We start from the raw sequence: 17,823 nt of genomic DNA, 5'->3' as shown, positions 1-17,823 counted from the left end.
TGCTAGACATCCTGTTCACACTGAACCAATCAAAACACGTTTTACCAGCAAGTTCAATTTCTAATCACATTAATAAAAGTGCAGCTGCATTAAGATTTTCATAAAAGAAATAAAAGCAGCTTATCAGCTACCACACATTTTTGCATTTGTTGAAACGTTTTCACAGGAAACATAATTTTACCAAGTGTAAAGATATGTATCTTGAGAGCTGAAGATATTTCTTAAAATATTCAGGGTTTTTTTGTTGTTTTGTTGTTTTTTATTCAGACTCTCTAATATGTCAGCCTCTTCCCCGAGTTGCCATTTTGTATTGATAGATAAAAACACAGAGTGAGCACCATGCCAAGAAAGAAAAGGAAGGATGGAGAGGATGAAGAAGGAGGAGAAGGAATTAGGAATGAATTTTTCAGTAAATCAGGCAGAAGGAGAAGCAGTTGGAGTCTGTTAATCTGGTGATGTAAGACACACAACAGGCCTGCTGGGTAACCCTGTGTGTGTGTGTGTGTGTGTGTGTGTGTGTGTGTGTGTGTGTGTGTGTGTGTGTGTCCCACTCTGTCAGAGGTCCATGTAGTGTAATCTGTGGAACGTCCAGCGTCGGTCAGTCAATGTCAGTCAGTGTCAGAGGTGTGGACAGACTGTTCCTACCCACTGCTGCTTGCTGTGTGTGCAGGATGAGGATTTAGACAACAGAACATTTAATCTATAGTTGGTGGTTTGTCAGTGTGTGTGTGTGTGTGGTAAGGATTTAGTATGGGGGGTATTTAAGTAAAGCTCTATGTGTGTGTGTTTGTGAGGGAGAGATTTGAAAGCCTCTGTGATCTCAAACAGACAGAAAGAGAGGTAGAGAGACATAGGGCCAGTGAGGGCGAGAGAGCACCACATTTACAGGTTTAAAGTCACTTACCTTTTACAAGCTGGATCTCATTTTAGTTCATCATTCCTGTCAGTTTCTCACCAGTTGCTGTGATCTGTAGCAAAATGCATCTCTGAATATCAACAAAAACTGATATGAATAACTGTAAACTGAAGATGAAACTGCTAAAATTAGGGATTACTAATCTGTCTTTTTCTCCCACAGTCGATCAGTGCCAAGCCAAGCACTTTTCTCAAACTTAAAACCTCTTTGTGCAGAAATGTTTAAGATTTTTTACTGCACCAACATCCTTTCTAGGCCCGTGAAAATTGCAGTTACACTGAAAGTTATTAAATTGCTTCTTTACGGTGCATGAGCAGTTGATGCACTTGTCGGTCTCTTACTGCATCAAACAAACTGAGCACAAAAATAATCTGTTTGTGGGCTGAGTGTGTCTGGATGGTATCAGATATGCTTCACAAGGTCAGTATTTGTGCCAATAGTTTGGTGCATTCCTACTTAAGATAAGAGTGGTTAGAGGGAAAAAGTTTTCCCTTGAGGTAAGAAACATCAGAGAATGGAAAAATAATCTACAAAGCAGAATACACCACAGATTTGGATAAACTGCTGCTGAACTTTTCCAGAGATGAGAATATACGACAAGAAATACCAGTTTCTCATTGGTTGGTAGGTTGAAATCAAAATCACTAAACATATTTTTTAGGACTTCATGATACAGCTGAGGAAGAATAATGTAATTCCATACAGTTACCAGATGCTTCAGTTAAACAAAGCAGAAACATCCAGTTTGACTGATGCCAAGACTGAAAAGATGGATTGTTAGTTTTAGTTACCTGGCTACATTGCAGGCACATAAGTCTGCACACAGTCAGTCTTCAGTCTGGTATGTGTAAATATCAGTTTCACTGTGAGAAAACCACAGCCAGCTAGCCAACCATAAACTGCAGCAGGTGTGCATGTAGTGGAACAGTCTCATCACAGTTTGAGGTTTGCTGTGACTTAAGACTGTTAATGTAAGCAGCTGTAACGAGCCTTCCTCAGGGTTACAGTTCATCTTGAACTAAAATATCATTGTCATCTGACACATGCAGTTAGAAGACCATAAATTAGGTGTAGGGTGCAGCTCGCCCAAACTTTAATTAGAACAATAATTCTGTGATTTACACATGTTTTACTGTTAATTGTGGAATAGAATTTTTGTTAGATTAATAACTTAACTAGAGATCAACATTCTGCACCTGCAGTGGTGGCAGTGGGTTTGAGTTTGTAAAGCGATACAATGGTTTTTTGTGGTTTTGGTCTCAGTTTCAGAATCATTACAGCCCTTGCAAACACACTTCAAAACGTGAAAGTGGATTTAAACCCAGAGGATGTAATCAGTGTACATATCAGAGGCATGAAATTGTTGATATAACCTGTATATTCACACTGAACCAAATATTCAGTTCTGTGGTTTATTAGTCTGAGAATAAGAAGACAAAAATCTAAAGCAAACATGGTGGACAGCTTTAAGAATCAACATTGATTCCTGTCCCCACAGAGCAAGAGATCTGCAGAGGCAGATTAAGCCAGTGTGTGTTGATATAAGCCAGTGGTGTGTGTGTGCAGAGTCTATTCTGGGCTGAACTGCTCTGCCTCTGATCAGTGGGCGCTGTGTGTGAGGAGGAAGCAGCTGTCAGCTCGCTCATCAAGATACAACAAAAGCAAATATCATTGATCCTGCAGGGCGAATCAGGGCACAGCAAGACAGAGGTTTTCATGGCTCATAAATTTTTTTTTTTTTTAAACTCTGATGGCATTTTCTCCTGCCATGATGGTCACTGTGTTAGTTCAACATTCAGTTTCAGTTCAAGTAAAGCAATTCAGTCTGATTTTGTCAGAAAAGATTTTCAGCGTTTGTTAAGACTGTTAAAAGATAGAATTGAAAGTAGCTGTTGTTGGAAAATGTGATGCCTCTCATCAACTCTTTTATAACGCTGAAATGAAAGCAGATATTTCTGGAGTGGGATAGATGAAGACACAGAGAAAAAAAATGCAAGTGAAGAGTTTAAAGTGGCGCTGGTGTAGATGAGAAGATTGTAGCTGGTTTTCATGCTTCCTGGATAATCTGACATTTTCCTTTGTAGAGTTGTGACACACTATTCAATGGGTCAGTCACAGCACAAAGAGCCAGAGATGAAGGCATGAGGGTAAGAGCAGGGGAGCTGTCTACACATAGAATATTTTTTGTTTAACTTTCATTTTTCTACTTTAATTTCATTTGTCATTTAGTGTCATTTAAAATGAAAAGGGCACAAATAACTACAAAATTCAAATGTTTGTCAGATGTTGAGAATGCATCAGCTCTCCAAGATGAATACACAAGTTTATTCTCCAAAGTTCAACTCATATAGAAGATATAACCTGCTGTTGTAGTGATAATCTGATCCCTGATCAGTTCAGCTACTGAATTATGGTTCTGCTTTTGGTTTTTTGGCAGTTACCAAACAGCTTATTTTAATGTGGCCTGGGAAAACAAAGATGGATTTCAGTCAGTTGGACTCTGGAGAGATATTTTGTGTAGCTTAATGTAAACAGAAGTATTAAATTGCATCAGGATATCATCCAGATATGAGAGATGATATGGATGGAGCCTTTGTTAGTATTAACCTTAGGAAGTAGAGTCTCACCTGTCTGACTGATGAGATTTGCATCACATGTGTACATTTGCAAACCACAGAAAATAGACATGAAGACAGATAGAGAAAGAAAAAGAGACACAAAGTAGCATCCATGTGTTTTAATCCACTTCAGCGTATTAAAAATGAAAAATCCTGACGATGAAATGGCTAAAAGAACAGCTAAATACCTGATCTGAGCTGGAAATATGAGTGAATTAGTAAAAATAAAATAAAAATGAGAGTAAATGGAAACAGATTAGTAAAACAAACCCTGACACAGTGAGACCTGCAGTGTGAGTCAGCTAATCTCAGATCTAAAAATCCTAATTCATCTGCCTCTGTACAATTATTGCTGCAGCTCACCATTAGAAATCACCTAGCTGACAAAAACACTGCACAAAGTGTGTGGACAGAGGAGTGCAGTCAGAAAATGAAGCAAGTGAATAGAGAAGAAAGTAAAAAAAAAAAGAGACAGATATGAGTAGAAGCTGACATCACTCCAAAAATGTACAGAATGAAATCACCCAGTTATTTTTGTACTATTTTAAGCATACAGTACAGTGTTCTGACAGAACACGTTCACACTGGTTTATTTTAAGCTAAAACGACACCAGCTATTATTAGTATGACTCTGTTCGTGACTCAAACTAAATAAAATGACTCTGCGTCCCAGACAAATCCATCAGAGCAGTCCCCACAAACAGGCCCACAGCTGCTCCTGGGCCCTGACCTGCCCAGTCACTGTTTCCTGTGTGATTCTGTGGCACTGAAGGTCAGTTCGGGGTTGAATTAAATGCTGTTTGTCTGAAACCTGCTCACCCATGGGTGCCTCATAAAATACTGATATTCCTAATCATCAGTATATTCAAATTCAAACCCCTTGTTGTAAGCTGAGTCATTTTTTGCTGTGTCATTGTACACAGAGCGACACAGGAAAACAGCATTGCAGGCTTCAAATTATAAAAACATATTCTTGTCCCAAAATTACCTTTAGTAATTTCTGCTCGCAGCTCCTGCTGTTAGTTTAGTTTTTTAGTTGAGTGTGAGCAGCTGCTCTGCACGTCTGCTGGAGTGTAGTTAAATTGGATGGAGACCATAAATAATGTAGCTTTCCTCATAATTCTCAGTAAGGTGTACTGATGAAAATGCATGTTATAACGTTGAGTATTTTTAAAAATGAAGCAGGAACCACCATCGACCTTCGTGACAATATAAAGATGCTGTTTCATGAGTGATGCAGCGTTTATCCCGAAACATCATCTCAGTTTAGCTTGTGTGACAAAAACCAAAAAAGTTTTCAGTTTCGTTTTAACAATGAATGATAAACTGAATAATAATAAATCAAGACACTGTGTCATGGATGTAGTTTTTATTATTCTAAATAATTTTTAAATCCCCATCAGTTAGTTTGTCACTGTTCACACTCAGAAACACTGACTGTGGTAAAGAGACAACACAAACTGAGCACAGTGTTAATCTGGGAAAAGAAACATGGCTGCAGTGACGGACATTTGGCTTTATGCTTAGCAGTAGCTGTGACATTAAGCTGCTTTGACCTTTGGTTAAATTGCATTTGATCGTGCTGTTAATATCTGTATGAATTTTTAGTTGAGTTCTGGTTTGTCTTTGTCTTTTGCCGTTTTAATGGCACAGAGATAAAATATTTACAGATTAATGTTACAAATTCAGAAAATCTTCCCAGATAATCTAAAATACAAGCAGCTAAAAGTAGATTATTTATACCCATCTGAGTTTTTGGCCAAAGCTCCTTTTTCAAAACTGGTATCTAGAAAATAATCTTCATGGAAGAAAGCAGAGGTACAGCGATCCTTGTGCTGTTAGGGCTGCTAGTTCGATCCCCACAGTGTATCAGTAAAGAAGCATAGGAAACATACAGCTGATTCAAACCATCAGTGTATTAGTAAACTTGCAACCAGTGTGTGTCTGTATCAAAACACAGATCATCATCTTAATTCTCAGCAGCAAAGGAAGTGGCACACTGGCTTTTTTTCCGTTCCCACAGAAAAGAAACTTTCCACAACATCCCAGAGAAATGAAGCTGGTTCTCATGGAAATAGGTCGCTGGTCAGACTGTTGCTGTAATGAGTCTGCAGATCCACAGCGCAGATACTGGGACAGATTTAGAAGGACTGGGAGAGTACCGGCGTCCAGTTATCACACTCTTATCCAGATATTATTTATGTTTGTGACTCTGGTGTTTTCCACACAGAAGCCTGCATGCTGAGAAAATAATTTCAAGATAACAGAGCTGTTTATTATGACAGTGCAGCATTTTCCATAATAAACACATCATGTTAAATGTCAGTTACACTCCTGCTCATGAACTTTATGATTATAATTGTGTATGTGGGTTTGTTTGTGTTCCATCCAAACATGTTGTCAAGTCCAAATTATTATTTGTAGCTGTCAATCATGAGATCAAGTAACTACTCATTATTTTAGCACTGAATAACACTGCTCATTATTCAGCCATGTTACCTGATGAGAATGCCTGGGAATCTAACCTCTGTATTTTTTGGTTCAGGCCAAAATGTGTCTGTACATTTTTGGTACAACTGTAAATTGTAATGTGCAGTTTTTGTTTTTATCTGCAAAACATGCACATTACATCGTCACATAGAAGCTCAGGATACAGCCGTGCCCTGCTCAAAGGCACTTCAGCAGAACATGTGACTCTAAATGTGTCACTGTTTTAACCATTGTGGCCATATTTGACTATGACTGTCTTTATCTTAAATACCAGGCACTATCATCATCATCATCATCATCATCATCCATCAGGCCATTCCCACACAATAGAAACATTCCACAACATTCCGGAATGCTGTGGAATGATGGTTCCCATGGAAATGGAACGTTGAGAAGATTCCATCACGTGACTGTTGTTACAGTAGATACCAAGGATAGGATCATTACAAATAGACTGTTTGGTTTAATAATACTGGATAAGTGACAGCTCAGACTGTTGTGTTCTGGATATTTTCACTTTTAATGTCCATTTATATCCAGAGGCTGAGTGATCAACATCTTTACTGGAACGGCTGAAGATCTATATTTCAGTATTGTGACGCTGTTGACATCATCTGTGTGGTGCTTGTGGTGTATTTATGGATCTGAAGGATGTGGTAGTTAAATAGATTCCGTACTCAGTTTCCATCTGGACATTTACCTCTAATTCAGTCTCCCATATTTCCCAGAATGCTGACAGTGATCCACAGGGAATTGGGATTGTTGTCACTGTGCACTTCTGTATTGCAGTTTTTTACTTACACACTACTATTGATACATCTGCACTGAGCGAATATTGGCTGATACAGCCTGGCATAACTTTGTCACACTGGATGTGTCATGGATAAGGTAACATAGAGTGCATATACATGACCATTAATTTAGTGCCTCTAGTAAAGAAGATTAACCCCAACACTTACCAGAAATTAGCCTTCCTGCAGCAGACTGGGTTTGTCAGAGAACTGACCCAGTGTGAGTATTCAGCCACCTGAAGTGCTGCAGGAGCCTGGTGCAGTGCTGCTGAAAAGGCTCCAGCTCCTCAGTAGCTCCTATGCAGGGGGAAATGTAAATGTAAAGCAGATTCTCACACACCCCTCATTATTGCTGCATTCAAATGTATTGAATCATGGCACCACTGTAACGTGGCAAATCAGAATGTGAATATAGTGAATGGTCACACTGATTCAAACTGCTACACGTAGCCAGGAATTTAAAATATGGCTCATAAATGGCTGTTTTAAAATGACTTGTCTCATTTGGACTGTAGATTTAGTGAGAAATGTGTTTTTGGTTGGAATGCTAAAGGACTAGCAGAGGGCAGAACATCCTGTTAAAGACTGAATCTCAACAAAGAGACACATCTAACTACACAGATGTTATTACTGCATAACACACAGATCCAGTGAACATCTGCTTAACAACACTGTTATGAGTACTGAGCACTGACAGTAGAAAGGTGTGTGTGTGTGTCAGTCAGAGACACACACACACACACACACACACACACAGCAGTGATAAACAGTGATTTAAACTCCATGTGGTGTGGAATCATCCGGTGCAGCCATAAAAAACAGTAACAGATGCTTTGTGTGTGTTTGTGTGTCTCTGTATGTGTGTGTGTATATGTCAGCACATGTATTCATGTATGTACTGTATATGTGTGTGTGTGTGTTCACAGTTGTGTAACAGCATTGTTTCTCCAGGGGCTTGTGGCTCCAGTCTGCTCTGTGCACGTTTGTTCTGTTTGAAACTATATGTCATGTTGTCTTATTGTCAGATATGATAGAGCGTGATAATATTTTGATCACAGTATCAGTAGATGTAGATGTTGTGTCATCCTTCACAGATGATTCTTTTCAGCTCTTCTTCCCTGGACAGGTTTTATAGCCCAACCTTCACCTTCACAATACTCCAAAGGTTTTTCTTCTTTAAAAACTCTTCTATGATTTTTGCAGTGTGTTTGGGATCATTGCCATGTTGGAAAGTTCCTCTCCTGCCATATTGTATTACTTGTATTCATATTGCCATCTATAAACGCCATCTCCTTTACACCCTTTTGCATTCATGCAGACCCATATCAGCACAGTCCCACCTCCATGTTTCCCAGTCCTGGACAGGTGCACACCAAACATCCTGGACTCCATCTGATCCAAACAATTTTATTTTGGTTTCATCTGACCAAAGAATGTGCTGCCTGGCCTGTTTTCATCTTAGCTGGCAAAGTTTCATCTTGTAATCTTGTTCAGTTTTTGTGTGAGCAGTGGTTTTCTTCTAGACACCTGACTTCATCAGTCAGTGAAACACCATTTTCCACAGATAATCCTTGTGCCGAGTCTGAAACACTCACTCAGCCACTGTACCTTCTGTTATTGGTAGCCTGGCTCTTCCTGTACCTCCTAACCACTGCTGTGTTTCAACATATGTTCAGTTTCCTGCTGATGCTCCTGTACCCTCTCCATCTTTATGACGCTCTCATAATCTGGTTTGTTACTTGTTCATCTCTGTTGCATCAGACACAAAACTTGGGTGCTCACAGGATATTCTACAGTATGTATGCGTTTACAGTGTGTGTGTGTGTGTTGTATGTTTGCAAAATGTGCTGTACAGTTGTTTGGAGAACGAGCTTTATGTGCCTGAGTGCCATGAGATTATGCGTGTGCCCTATATATAAATGTGTGTGGATGAGTGTGGATTTAAAATGCACACTGTGCATAACGTGCAATTACAGCGCAGGTGCCATATGTGTGTGTGTGTGTGTGTGTGTGTGTGTGTGTGTGAGTGAGACTAATGCTGATGTCAGTAATATTATGTAACTGCTGTGATGTCAGTGAGCTGAGCTCCTTGGCCTGATTTCATGTTGAGGTCTGTTGTTTTAATCCATGAGGTCGACACAGCGACACAACCTGGCTCATAACCTGACCTTCAGCAGACAGACACACACACAGGCTTAATTTGGTGTGTCTGTGCAAGAGTGTGTGTGTGTGTGTGTGTTCTGCTATTATAAAAAAGAATGTGTCCTCTGGCTCTCATCCCCTTTTTCATGAGACACTGAAGTGAGAGCGATATCCATCATTAATCTCTGTGTCTGTCTGTCTGTCTCCCTCTCAGGACTCGTAATCTCTCTGGTGGTTCTCCCAGACCTCGACACACCAAGAAGATTCACTTCATCAAGAATATGAAACAGTACGACACGAGAGGCAGCAGGTGAGACACACACACACACACACACACACACATACACACTAGTCTGTAACAGTGATTGTCTGTAACATCACACATTTGCAGACAGGAAAGTTTGATATTGAAGAGTAGAATAAACTTTAACATTTCTAACGTCCAGTCTTGTTTCATGTCTGGTAGCGTTGTTGTGGGTTTGTGTGATGTTTAAGTGTGTTCTGTGTTTCACCTGGCTGCAAGACAAATTTCCCCTGAGGGACAATAAAGATAAAAGTGAAAGTTCAAAGTGGCACACATCACGTTGTTCCACTGCTCCAGCCAAATCTTTGTCCAGGTGTAGACAGCTTTTAGCAGCATGTTGACCTCTGCTGTTCACAGCGTTTAGAGTTGCAGAACAACACTGAAGCACAGCACAGACAGGACAGTGGCCTCAGGCTTTAGGCTGTAGATTTTCTCTGACATTAAACAAGACAGCTATTCTTCCAACTAAAAAAATACCCCCAAAATCTCTCCTATCCTGAGAGACTATATGCACTCTTTATAGATATTTAAGTTAATGCTTGTTAAAGGACACAGGAGTCATAGCTCTGTTTTTTTCCATTACTGCTCCTTCCCTTTAACCACTAACCTTTACACATTCAGCTGACATTCAGAAGTGAGCTCACCTTCATTTTACAGCAGGAGGGGGACTGAGCTGTTGGTTTAGCTCATGGAGCCTGGACAGTGTCGTTCTGTGCCGTTCAACTCTTCTTCTATTGTATTCTATTCTCATCCTTCCTTGCAGGGTTTATAAAACATGACCTCTGGGTCAGAGGGACGCAGGACTGCTCATCAGATAATAATACACTTAGGAGTGATTGTTTTAAAATAGCTCCAGCTAAGAGCAGCAGAGCTGTTGTTTGTAGTTCAGCCAAGTCTCCGTGTCGTCACAGAAACAGTGTCTCACAGAGAAAGTTAATGTTGGAGCTCTCAGCCTCTGGATCACAGTCCCAACATTTTGAATGGGTCACCAAGTGGTTGTTATGAATCTGGATGTCAGCATTAGAGCTTCTAGCGAACCCCTGCTGCCAGCGATGTTGCAGGTTTACATAGTAAATCATGTGTTGCTTGGAAGCGAAGGCAACACACGTCTACATTTGTATCAGAAGTTGCACCTTCTCAGTCTCATGAATTAGTCAAACCAGAATACCCGGATGCCATACACATAGTGTTGAATCAGTGGAACTCCTTTCAGTCAATTGGAAATAAACATCCATAAATCCACTTAGAAATCATGACATGAAATGTGACTTAAAACTACAGATCTTGTCAAGTATTCATCAGATTTAGACATTTTCTACAGTAACAAAAATAATGTTGTTGATTGTTGTCTGTGCATTACAAATTAGGCCTGACCAGGACCCAGCTGACCATAGGAAACACAGATCCGAACCCATTCAGGTCTCGGGTCCTGGGGTTCAGATGGACCAATGAAGAAACATTCTCCATTAAACTGTGACTGTAAATAGAGGGAGTGAGACCTGAACAGAAACAGACGATGGTTTAAAAAACACTGCTCTTTTAGAGGAGTTAATCAAAATGATGTTCGACTTTTATTTCCCTTGTTTTTCTCAGGGAATTCTGTATGTAGCTCAGTAGCCACAACCTTGGGTCAGGGGTTCAGATCCCAGTGGAAACATTGTCTATTTTCCTTGAAGGTGATTATGGAATAATGTGCCCCCAGTGTTATGAAATGTGTTGTAACAAATGGACGACTGGAGGGGAGCGATTCCCCGCAACAGTCACGTTTCCAGCAGATTTGTTGTGATGCTTCTGCTGTTTCCACTGAACTCCCTGGTGACTTCCAGCTCTTGACTTTCCCATGCATCATGGGGAACAAGCTGTGGGTGTGTTTCATGTGTGTGTGTCAGTGGAACACACAACCAACAGTGGCATTAAATCCAAACTCATAATCTGTCTCATGGGACGGTCCGAGGAGGAGCACCAAGGGCAGGAGAGGACAGTCCAGTTTTTTCCAGATTTGTCCAGAATGAAGTTGTAATGATTTATTCACAGTCTAACTCTTTCTGTCCAGATAGCTACATATTTAGCTCTTGTGAAAGCTAAACTTTGAACCACAGTGCTTCCTTTTTGTCCCCCTAGAATTATAAATCACAGAGATTATTGGTTCTAGGCTTTAAGTCTGCTGAAATTCTTTACCCACTTGGATCCTCATTAGATGTGCACTGTATGTTTGACCAGGCTCATGTCATGTCTGTAAAAACATCCAGTGTTTGGATAAAGTACCACCTGAAGCCATGTCTCATTGAAACATGAGGAGTAGTGTTGGTTAAAGGTATTTGAGCTCATTTGTTAGGTTTCTGTCACCACAAGTCGCTAGTTGACTTATTTACTTGCTCATTATGTTCACAGATTCTTTTTTGCTAAGTTATTCAGTATAGCCAGCAGATGACAAATAACCCTGCCAGCTTGCAGTTGTAATTATTGACTAATACATAGAAAAGACTGATTAAAAACTATTTTTAAAGTTTGCCACAGTGGGACACAGCAGATCTTTTTGTTTGTTTATTTGTTTAATGCAGGTTGTGTAGATTTAGTGCTGTCTCTGCCAGTGCTCTGATCAGCTGTAGAGCTGGTCGATGTCTCAGTTTGACAAAATTTCAGATCAGGAGCGTTTTTCTTCTGTTACCGTTCCCTCTGACATTATCAGGATTGACTGGATGTTATTTTCGTGCTCAGCCTCTGGGTTTACGTCTCTGTGGAGCTCCGACTGTGTGTGGCCTCTTGTGTTTTTAATGTTTTTATGCTGTCAGGGAAACACAAGATCAATGATTTAAGGTCTCCCCATGGCTGCATATGGGACTAATATATATATGAAAGGGAAATAATTAATCACAAACATGATTAACTCAGAGATGAGTGTGTGTATGTTTTCACACGCTTTGAATCATTTTCCAGTCTCTTTGCTTCCTCCAGAGATAATGACTGTAAACATTTTCCTCTGAAACACAAACCAGGCGAGCGACGCTGCTCTGTAGAGGATTATACTCCAGAGGATTCACAATAAAAATACACACACACAAGCCTACACACACAAACACACACTCTACTACATGTCCCACTGAAACCCAGTTATTACACATCATGATTAAGCAGAGTCTCTGGTAAAGGTGCAGGTAGAACACTTAAATTTATGTCAATTAGTGAAGTGTGTCTTTACTTGATACTACTGTGAGACACTATCTGATGTCTTATATGTCCCCAGTAAAGAGTTTAGATTAAGATTTGAATCTGTAACACCTAATTTTGTGAGGTTTGTATCTCTGATTTCAGCAGAAATAGAGTAGGGAATTCTGAATTCTGATGAAAACTTAAGCTACTCTGAAGGTGCAAGGCGGAGGGAATAAGTCTGAGGTAGAAACTCCAGCAGCGCTTGATGTCTAAACATTATCGTCCGAGTGCTTCCAAACGAGCTGAACTACTCCTCTGTCTTCCCACAGTGTTTACACGGAGTCTTGTTTTGTCCTGTATCATGTTGACCGAAGCCAAACTGTGACCATAAGACTGACATGACATCTTTTTTGCCTCCCGGCTGCATTTTTCCAAAATTTGAGTCACATTTTCCGTCAGAGTTTTACTGGACACGCAGGGTTAATTATATCACTCACAGCTCCAGGTGGAAAAATGCCAAGTCGACTTATGAAATGAACCTTAGAGTCTTATTCTTTGCTGCTGTTTAGGGGTAAGTGTCAGCTTGTATTAAGGAATTGATTAATAGAACGTATCGATATGACAATAATAAAATCAGGTTGGATAGAGAGGGATGTTGTTGGTTTTGTTTTTCCCTGCTTTGGAGTTTTCTGTATTTTTTCACTGACAATGAGAGCTGCTGTGGACAGATGTTATAACAACATGTGTGTTTGTGTTTCAGGATCGTGTTGATCTGTGCTAAGAGGTCTCTGTGTGCTGCCTTCTCTGTCCTTCCCTACGGAGAGAGCTTCTACCTCAGGTAATCAACACACACACCTGCACAGGCGGGATGAAAGAACAGGAGGAGAGCTGGCCACAGAAAAGAGGAGGAGGGGGAGGAGGGGGAGGAGGAGTGAGGAGAGACGGGGGAGGTCGGGGTTGATTTTCCCATGTGCCTCAGAGCCCCCTCACTTGACCTCAGGCCTCTTTGGCTGGTGACACACACTCTCACACAATGACATAATCACATAAAAACAAACCCGTAGATACACACTCACTGTAGACTTCAATACTGAGATACTGTAAACTCATTCTAATCCTTTTCTCTCTGTCACATTCACTCACAAACACAAACACACACAGTACAACAGCATGTATACATGCTTATCATCACGTCACACACACTCCGTGTACGCACATTGCAAGAGGTAATGACACACAAGGAAACACTAATCTGACATGTACACACACTGTTTATCTGCTGCACCCGCACACACACACATGAACACCATACAGTGGCTGAGTTAGCAGCAGTGACCAGTAACACTCGTCCTCTTGGTATTTTGTCAGAGGAAGTGACATTTCCAGTTTTATCTTGTAGCCGATGCTGCGGTCTGAAACCGTGATAGTTCTGTGTTTTCAGAAGAACATGTGGTTGTGGTGGGAAGTGACCTTTGACCTTTTAGTCACTAGCGTGCCTCTAAACCCTTTCACCTGAAAACGCTGCAGGCAGGAAGGATGATGATAGATAAATTCAAATCTCCACCAGCACGACAGGAACATGATCAGTATGTTTAATTTCTAGTGTGACAGTTAGATTATGCTTTTTGTTGTGTAGATTTGGAAAGGTTTTGGAATGATGGTGGTTCTAGAAGAAATTCAGGAAGTCATTAAAATCATTAGGATTTATCCTCAGGGCACCAGGAATATGTAGAGCACATTTCCACGTAATGGTGGAGATATTGTATTTGATTGTTGATAGAAGTGTTGGAAAGATGAAGGAGCCCACATCACCCATAGTCTGAGAGCATTTGAGTGATAATTTGTTTTCAGTCATTGATTAATTGCTGTGTATATTTACAGTTCTTTTTACGTGGCAACTATCAATGACTCTGACACATTACATTTCTGAAACGCCCAGTGACTTATGGCTGCAGTGTTCTGAATCTGATTGACCATGTGGTGAATCATTGATCTGAGCTGTTGTTGGTTTAAATTCCTGAAGGTAAACCTGCTGCTCTGAGGATTTTCTGTTTCAAACGCTGCAGAGACATGTTTTTTTATGAGTTCAGATTCAAGTCCGGATGTGAGATCATGTGCGTCTCCCTCTCTAGTGACCCTTCATTAAACCACCCGAGGAGGAGACACTCATCTGGGAACATCTCCACCACCCTGGAGATGCTGCCGGGGCTGGAAGGCTTCCAGCTGGAGACCTACGGCAGGGTAGATAAACAAACAACCACTCACGCACGTTCAGACACACACACACACACACACACACACACACACACACAGGTAGATGTTATGATCCCAACAAGTTGCATTCGCTTTCCTTCTCAGTCGGTGTCGTACGCCCAGTTCCTGTACCCCACTAACGCTCTGGTGAGGCAGAAGCCGTCGTCAGCCAGTGACCTGACGCTGCAGATCCCCGTCTCCAGGAGCACACACAGCATGCCGGGCAGGAGCTACCCACCCAGCAGGCTGAACAGCACTGTGGGACTGGACTTAGGTAATACAATATATAGATCTGAGCATGAGAGACTTAAAGTCGTGTTTTGAAATTGTATAAACACACACACACAAACACACACAGACCCATGCAGTCGCACAGCTGTGTTGTGTTAATGAAAGGTTCCGGATTAGAGGGAGAGGGTTAGAGGCTAATACAGGGCTCTGTCACCGGGTGCGTTTATAGATAAAGGATGTGACACAGCGTACGTACATATACACGTGTTTAAGATATAAAGAGGACGACGCTCCGGCACAGCTGCAACAACTCTGCTTCTTTTCATTACCTCATCTCTCCTCTCTCGCCTCATCCCTCCATCCTGTGTTTGTTTCTTCTTCCTCTCGTTACATCCTTCCTCTGTGTTTTCATTCCTCCTCACCCTGCAGTTACAGTCGTACCCCTCTGCTCATGTGTCCCTCATCGATATTCTCTCCATTCTCAAAATTCAGGGACACAAATCAACTTGACAGTTGTGTTTTGAAATTCTGATGAGACACAAAATCCAAATACATCATGACACACTGGTCAGAGTCTGAAGTCACAGTTTTTCCAGTTCAGCGTTACTATTTCTACACAGATTTGAGGGATGAAACTAGAACGGCTAGAAAGGCAGCTGAAGGCAGCTTGAAGAGCCTCAAGCTTTGTTTTCATTCTCTAGGTTAACATTAGCAGCGTGTTAGTGTCTGTGACTTGGCAGGTTAATATTATTTTGGGCTATGTTTTGAATTATTGCAGACACAGGTGACATTTTAATGAAAATTTGACTTCTTTTATTCCTCAATTAAAATGTTGTTTTATGTGTTTTTATATTTATAAGTAATATATATAAATATATATATAAGTAAATTGTCATAAGAGACAGTGATCGAGTCAAACATATCAAATCAATCAAGATATTTAATTAAACTACCTAACTGAATAAATGTATTTCTATAACCTTGTCAGACTCTCAGAGGACAGTTTAAATATAAATGAGATGAATTAACCCATAAGAGCCCAGAGCCATTTCTCCTTTTAGGAAAATTATAAATTATGGGGGATGTAAAACATTTTTTTGGGGGGGCTTCATGAGTTAAAAGTAAGTTATGAGGAACTTTCTACAACATTTAAAGAGTCGGTCACACCTGTGTCAGTGTGGGTTCCTGCTCAGGTTTTATTCTTTTACAAAACAAATTCCTTTTCTGATATTCAGAGCTGACAGTCTAAGTGTGTATCTGTGTGTGTTTGTGTTGTTCAGGTCTGGACGATATGGGCGACTACGACCCTAACCTCCTCAGTGACCACCAGTGGCCTTGTGGGAAACACAAGCGGGTGCTGATCTTTGCCTCCTACATGGTAAGGCCACGAGCTGCATCAAAAGAAATTCTCTAGAGTTTGATTCTAAGTGAAATATGAAGCAGCTGTGTGTCCTTCACACTCCACCCAGAGCTCTGCAGGCTGTTGACATTTGATTAAATTACTCCATAATTTTAATTTCCTGCGTTCCAAGAAACTGGAATAAAGGAGCCGGATGAAAAACTGAAGGAGAGACGAGCAGAGAGCAAATAAATAGGAGAAGACAGTGCAGAGGAGAAAGAAGGGTAGAGGATTATAGATTTCTGAGAACTGAGAATAATCGCCGCACTCACACACACACACACACACACACACACTCTCACAGCTCTTTTACATCCACATAATTATCCTATAGGCAGCAGCTTAGTTTTATCCCTCCACTGGGATGAGTTAAAACCTATGGAGGCACACGCTCACAGACACACACACACACAGGCTGTATCACTGCTGTTTAATCCATCAGAGAAGATTATGTCTGAGGTGGGCTGCTTTGTCACTGTGTGTGTGTGTGTGTGTGTGTGTGTGTGTGTGTGTGTGTGTGTGTGTGTGTGTGTGTTAGCATTACACAGTATGATCTCACCACCTGCTATAAAGTGTCGGCTCTCTGTCGCCAATTTATCAAATCAGTGAACAGGATCACTTTCTGGCAAAAATGTCTTTATTATTCTGGCATCAATGTAATGAAGCACCTTAATGTGACAGGTATTATATTCACTGGGTCCCTTCAGTATATCACAATATATAGTACAACAATGATAAAACTACATTTATACAGTAAATTTTACAGAAAAAGATGCGAAACAGCGTGCTTTTAAAGAATATATAAGACAGATGCAATGAATAAGAACATTAAAAAAAGAGAGAAATCAGTGCACATACACAAGCACATATATACTGTACAGAGTGAAGCAGCAGATGATAGAGGACAAAAATATTTATGTGCCGTCATGAGGTTCATTTACATTCACTGACCATTGTTTGACTTTTAAAAGTCTCTGCCTGCACTTTGACATGACTACAAATCTCCTCTCTCCTCTGTTTATGCATTCTTCTCTTCCTCTGCTCCTTTTTTCTTTTGTTCTGTTTTCTCCATTCTTCCACTGTCACCATCTTTTACTCCTTTCTCTCTTTTTTTCTCACCAGACCACAGTTATAGAATACGTCAAACCGTCTGATCTGAAGAAAGACATGAACGAGACGTTTAAGGAGAAGTTTCCTCACATTAAACTCACTCTCAGCAAAATACGGAGGTGAGGTATTTGAAATGAATGGACTGAAGACTACCTTAAGAGAGAGCAGATTCTCTTATTACACAGTAAGGCATCGTATTGTATGATACGCTGTGTGTGACTTTGTGACTCCCTCTCTCTGTGTCTCAGTCTGAAGAGAGAGATGAGAGTCGTTGGGGAGGACTGTGGCCTGCAGCCTGTCACTATCGCGATGGCGTTTGTCTACTTTGAGAAGCTGGTGCTGCAGGGTCGACTCAATAAACAGAACAGGTACTTTAACACCTGCACACAGCTGCATTCAGTCTCTGTTACTCTGTTTCT

The 17,823-nt window shown here is 40.7% G+C and overlaps 1 protein-coding gene across 1 annotated transcript in view; it reads left to right on the top strand.

The window, feature by feature from the left end:
• The window catches only part of cables2b (Cdk5 and Abl enzyme substrate 2b), a 37,931-nt gene that overhangs the window by 13,056 nt on the left and 7,052 nt on the right, over positions 1–17,823 (top strand). Inside the window, 7 exon segments of the mRNA XM_018682828.2 lie at positions 9,172–9,267; positions 13,172–13,249; positions 14,544–14,652; positions 14,770–14,938; positions 16,176–16,273; positions 17,417–17,523; positions 17,653–17,772. Coding sequence (XP_018538344.1) covers positions 9,172–9,267; positions 13,172–13,249; positions 14,544–14,652; positions 14,770–14,938; positions 16,176–16,273; positions 17,417–17,523; positions 17,653–17,772 — 777 coding nt within the window.

Source organism: Lates calcarifer, linkage group LG6 (assembly GCF_001640805.2).
Source record: "Lates calcarifer isolate ASB-BC8 linkage group LG6, TLL_Latcal_v3, whole genome shotgun sequence".
Classification (NCBI taxonomy): domain Eukaryota; kingdom Metazoa; phylum Chordata; class Actinopteri; family Centropomidae; genus Lates; species Lates calcarifer.
This window is presented reverse-complemented; position numbering and strand designations above follow the sequence as displayed.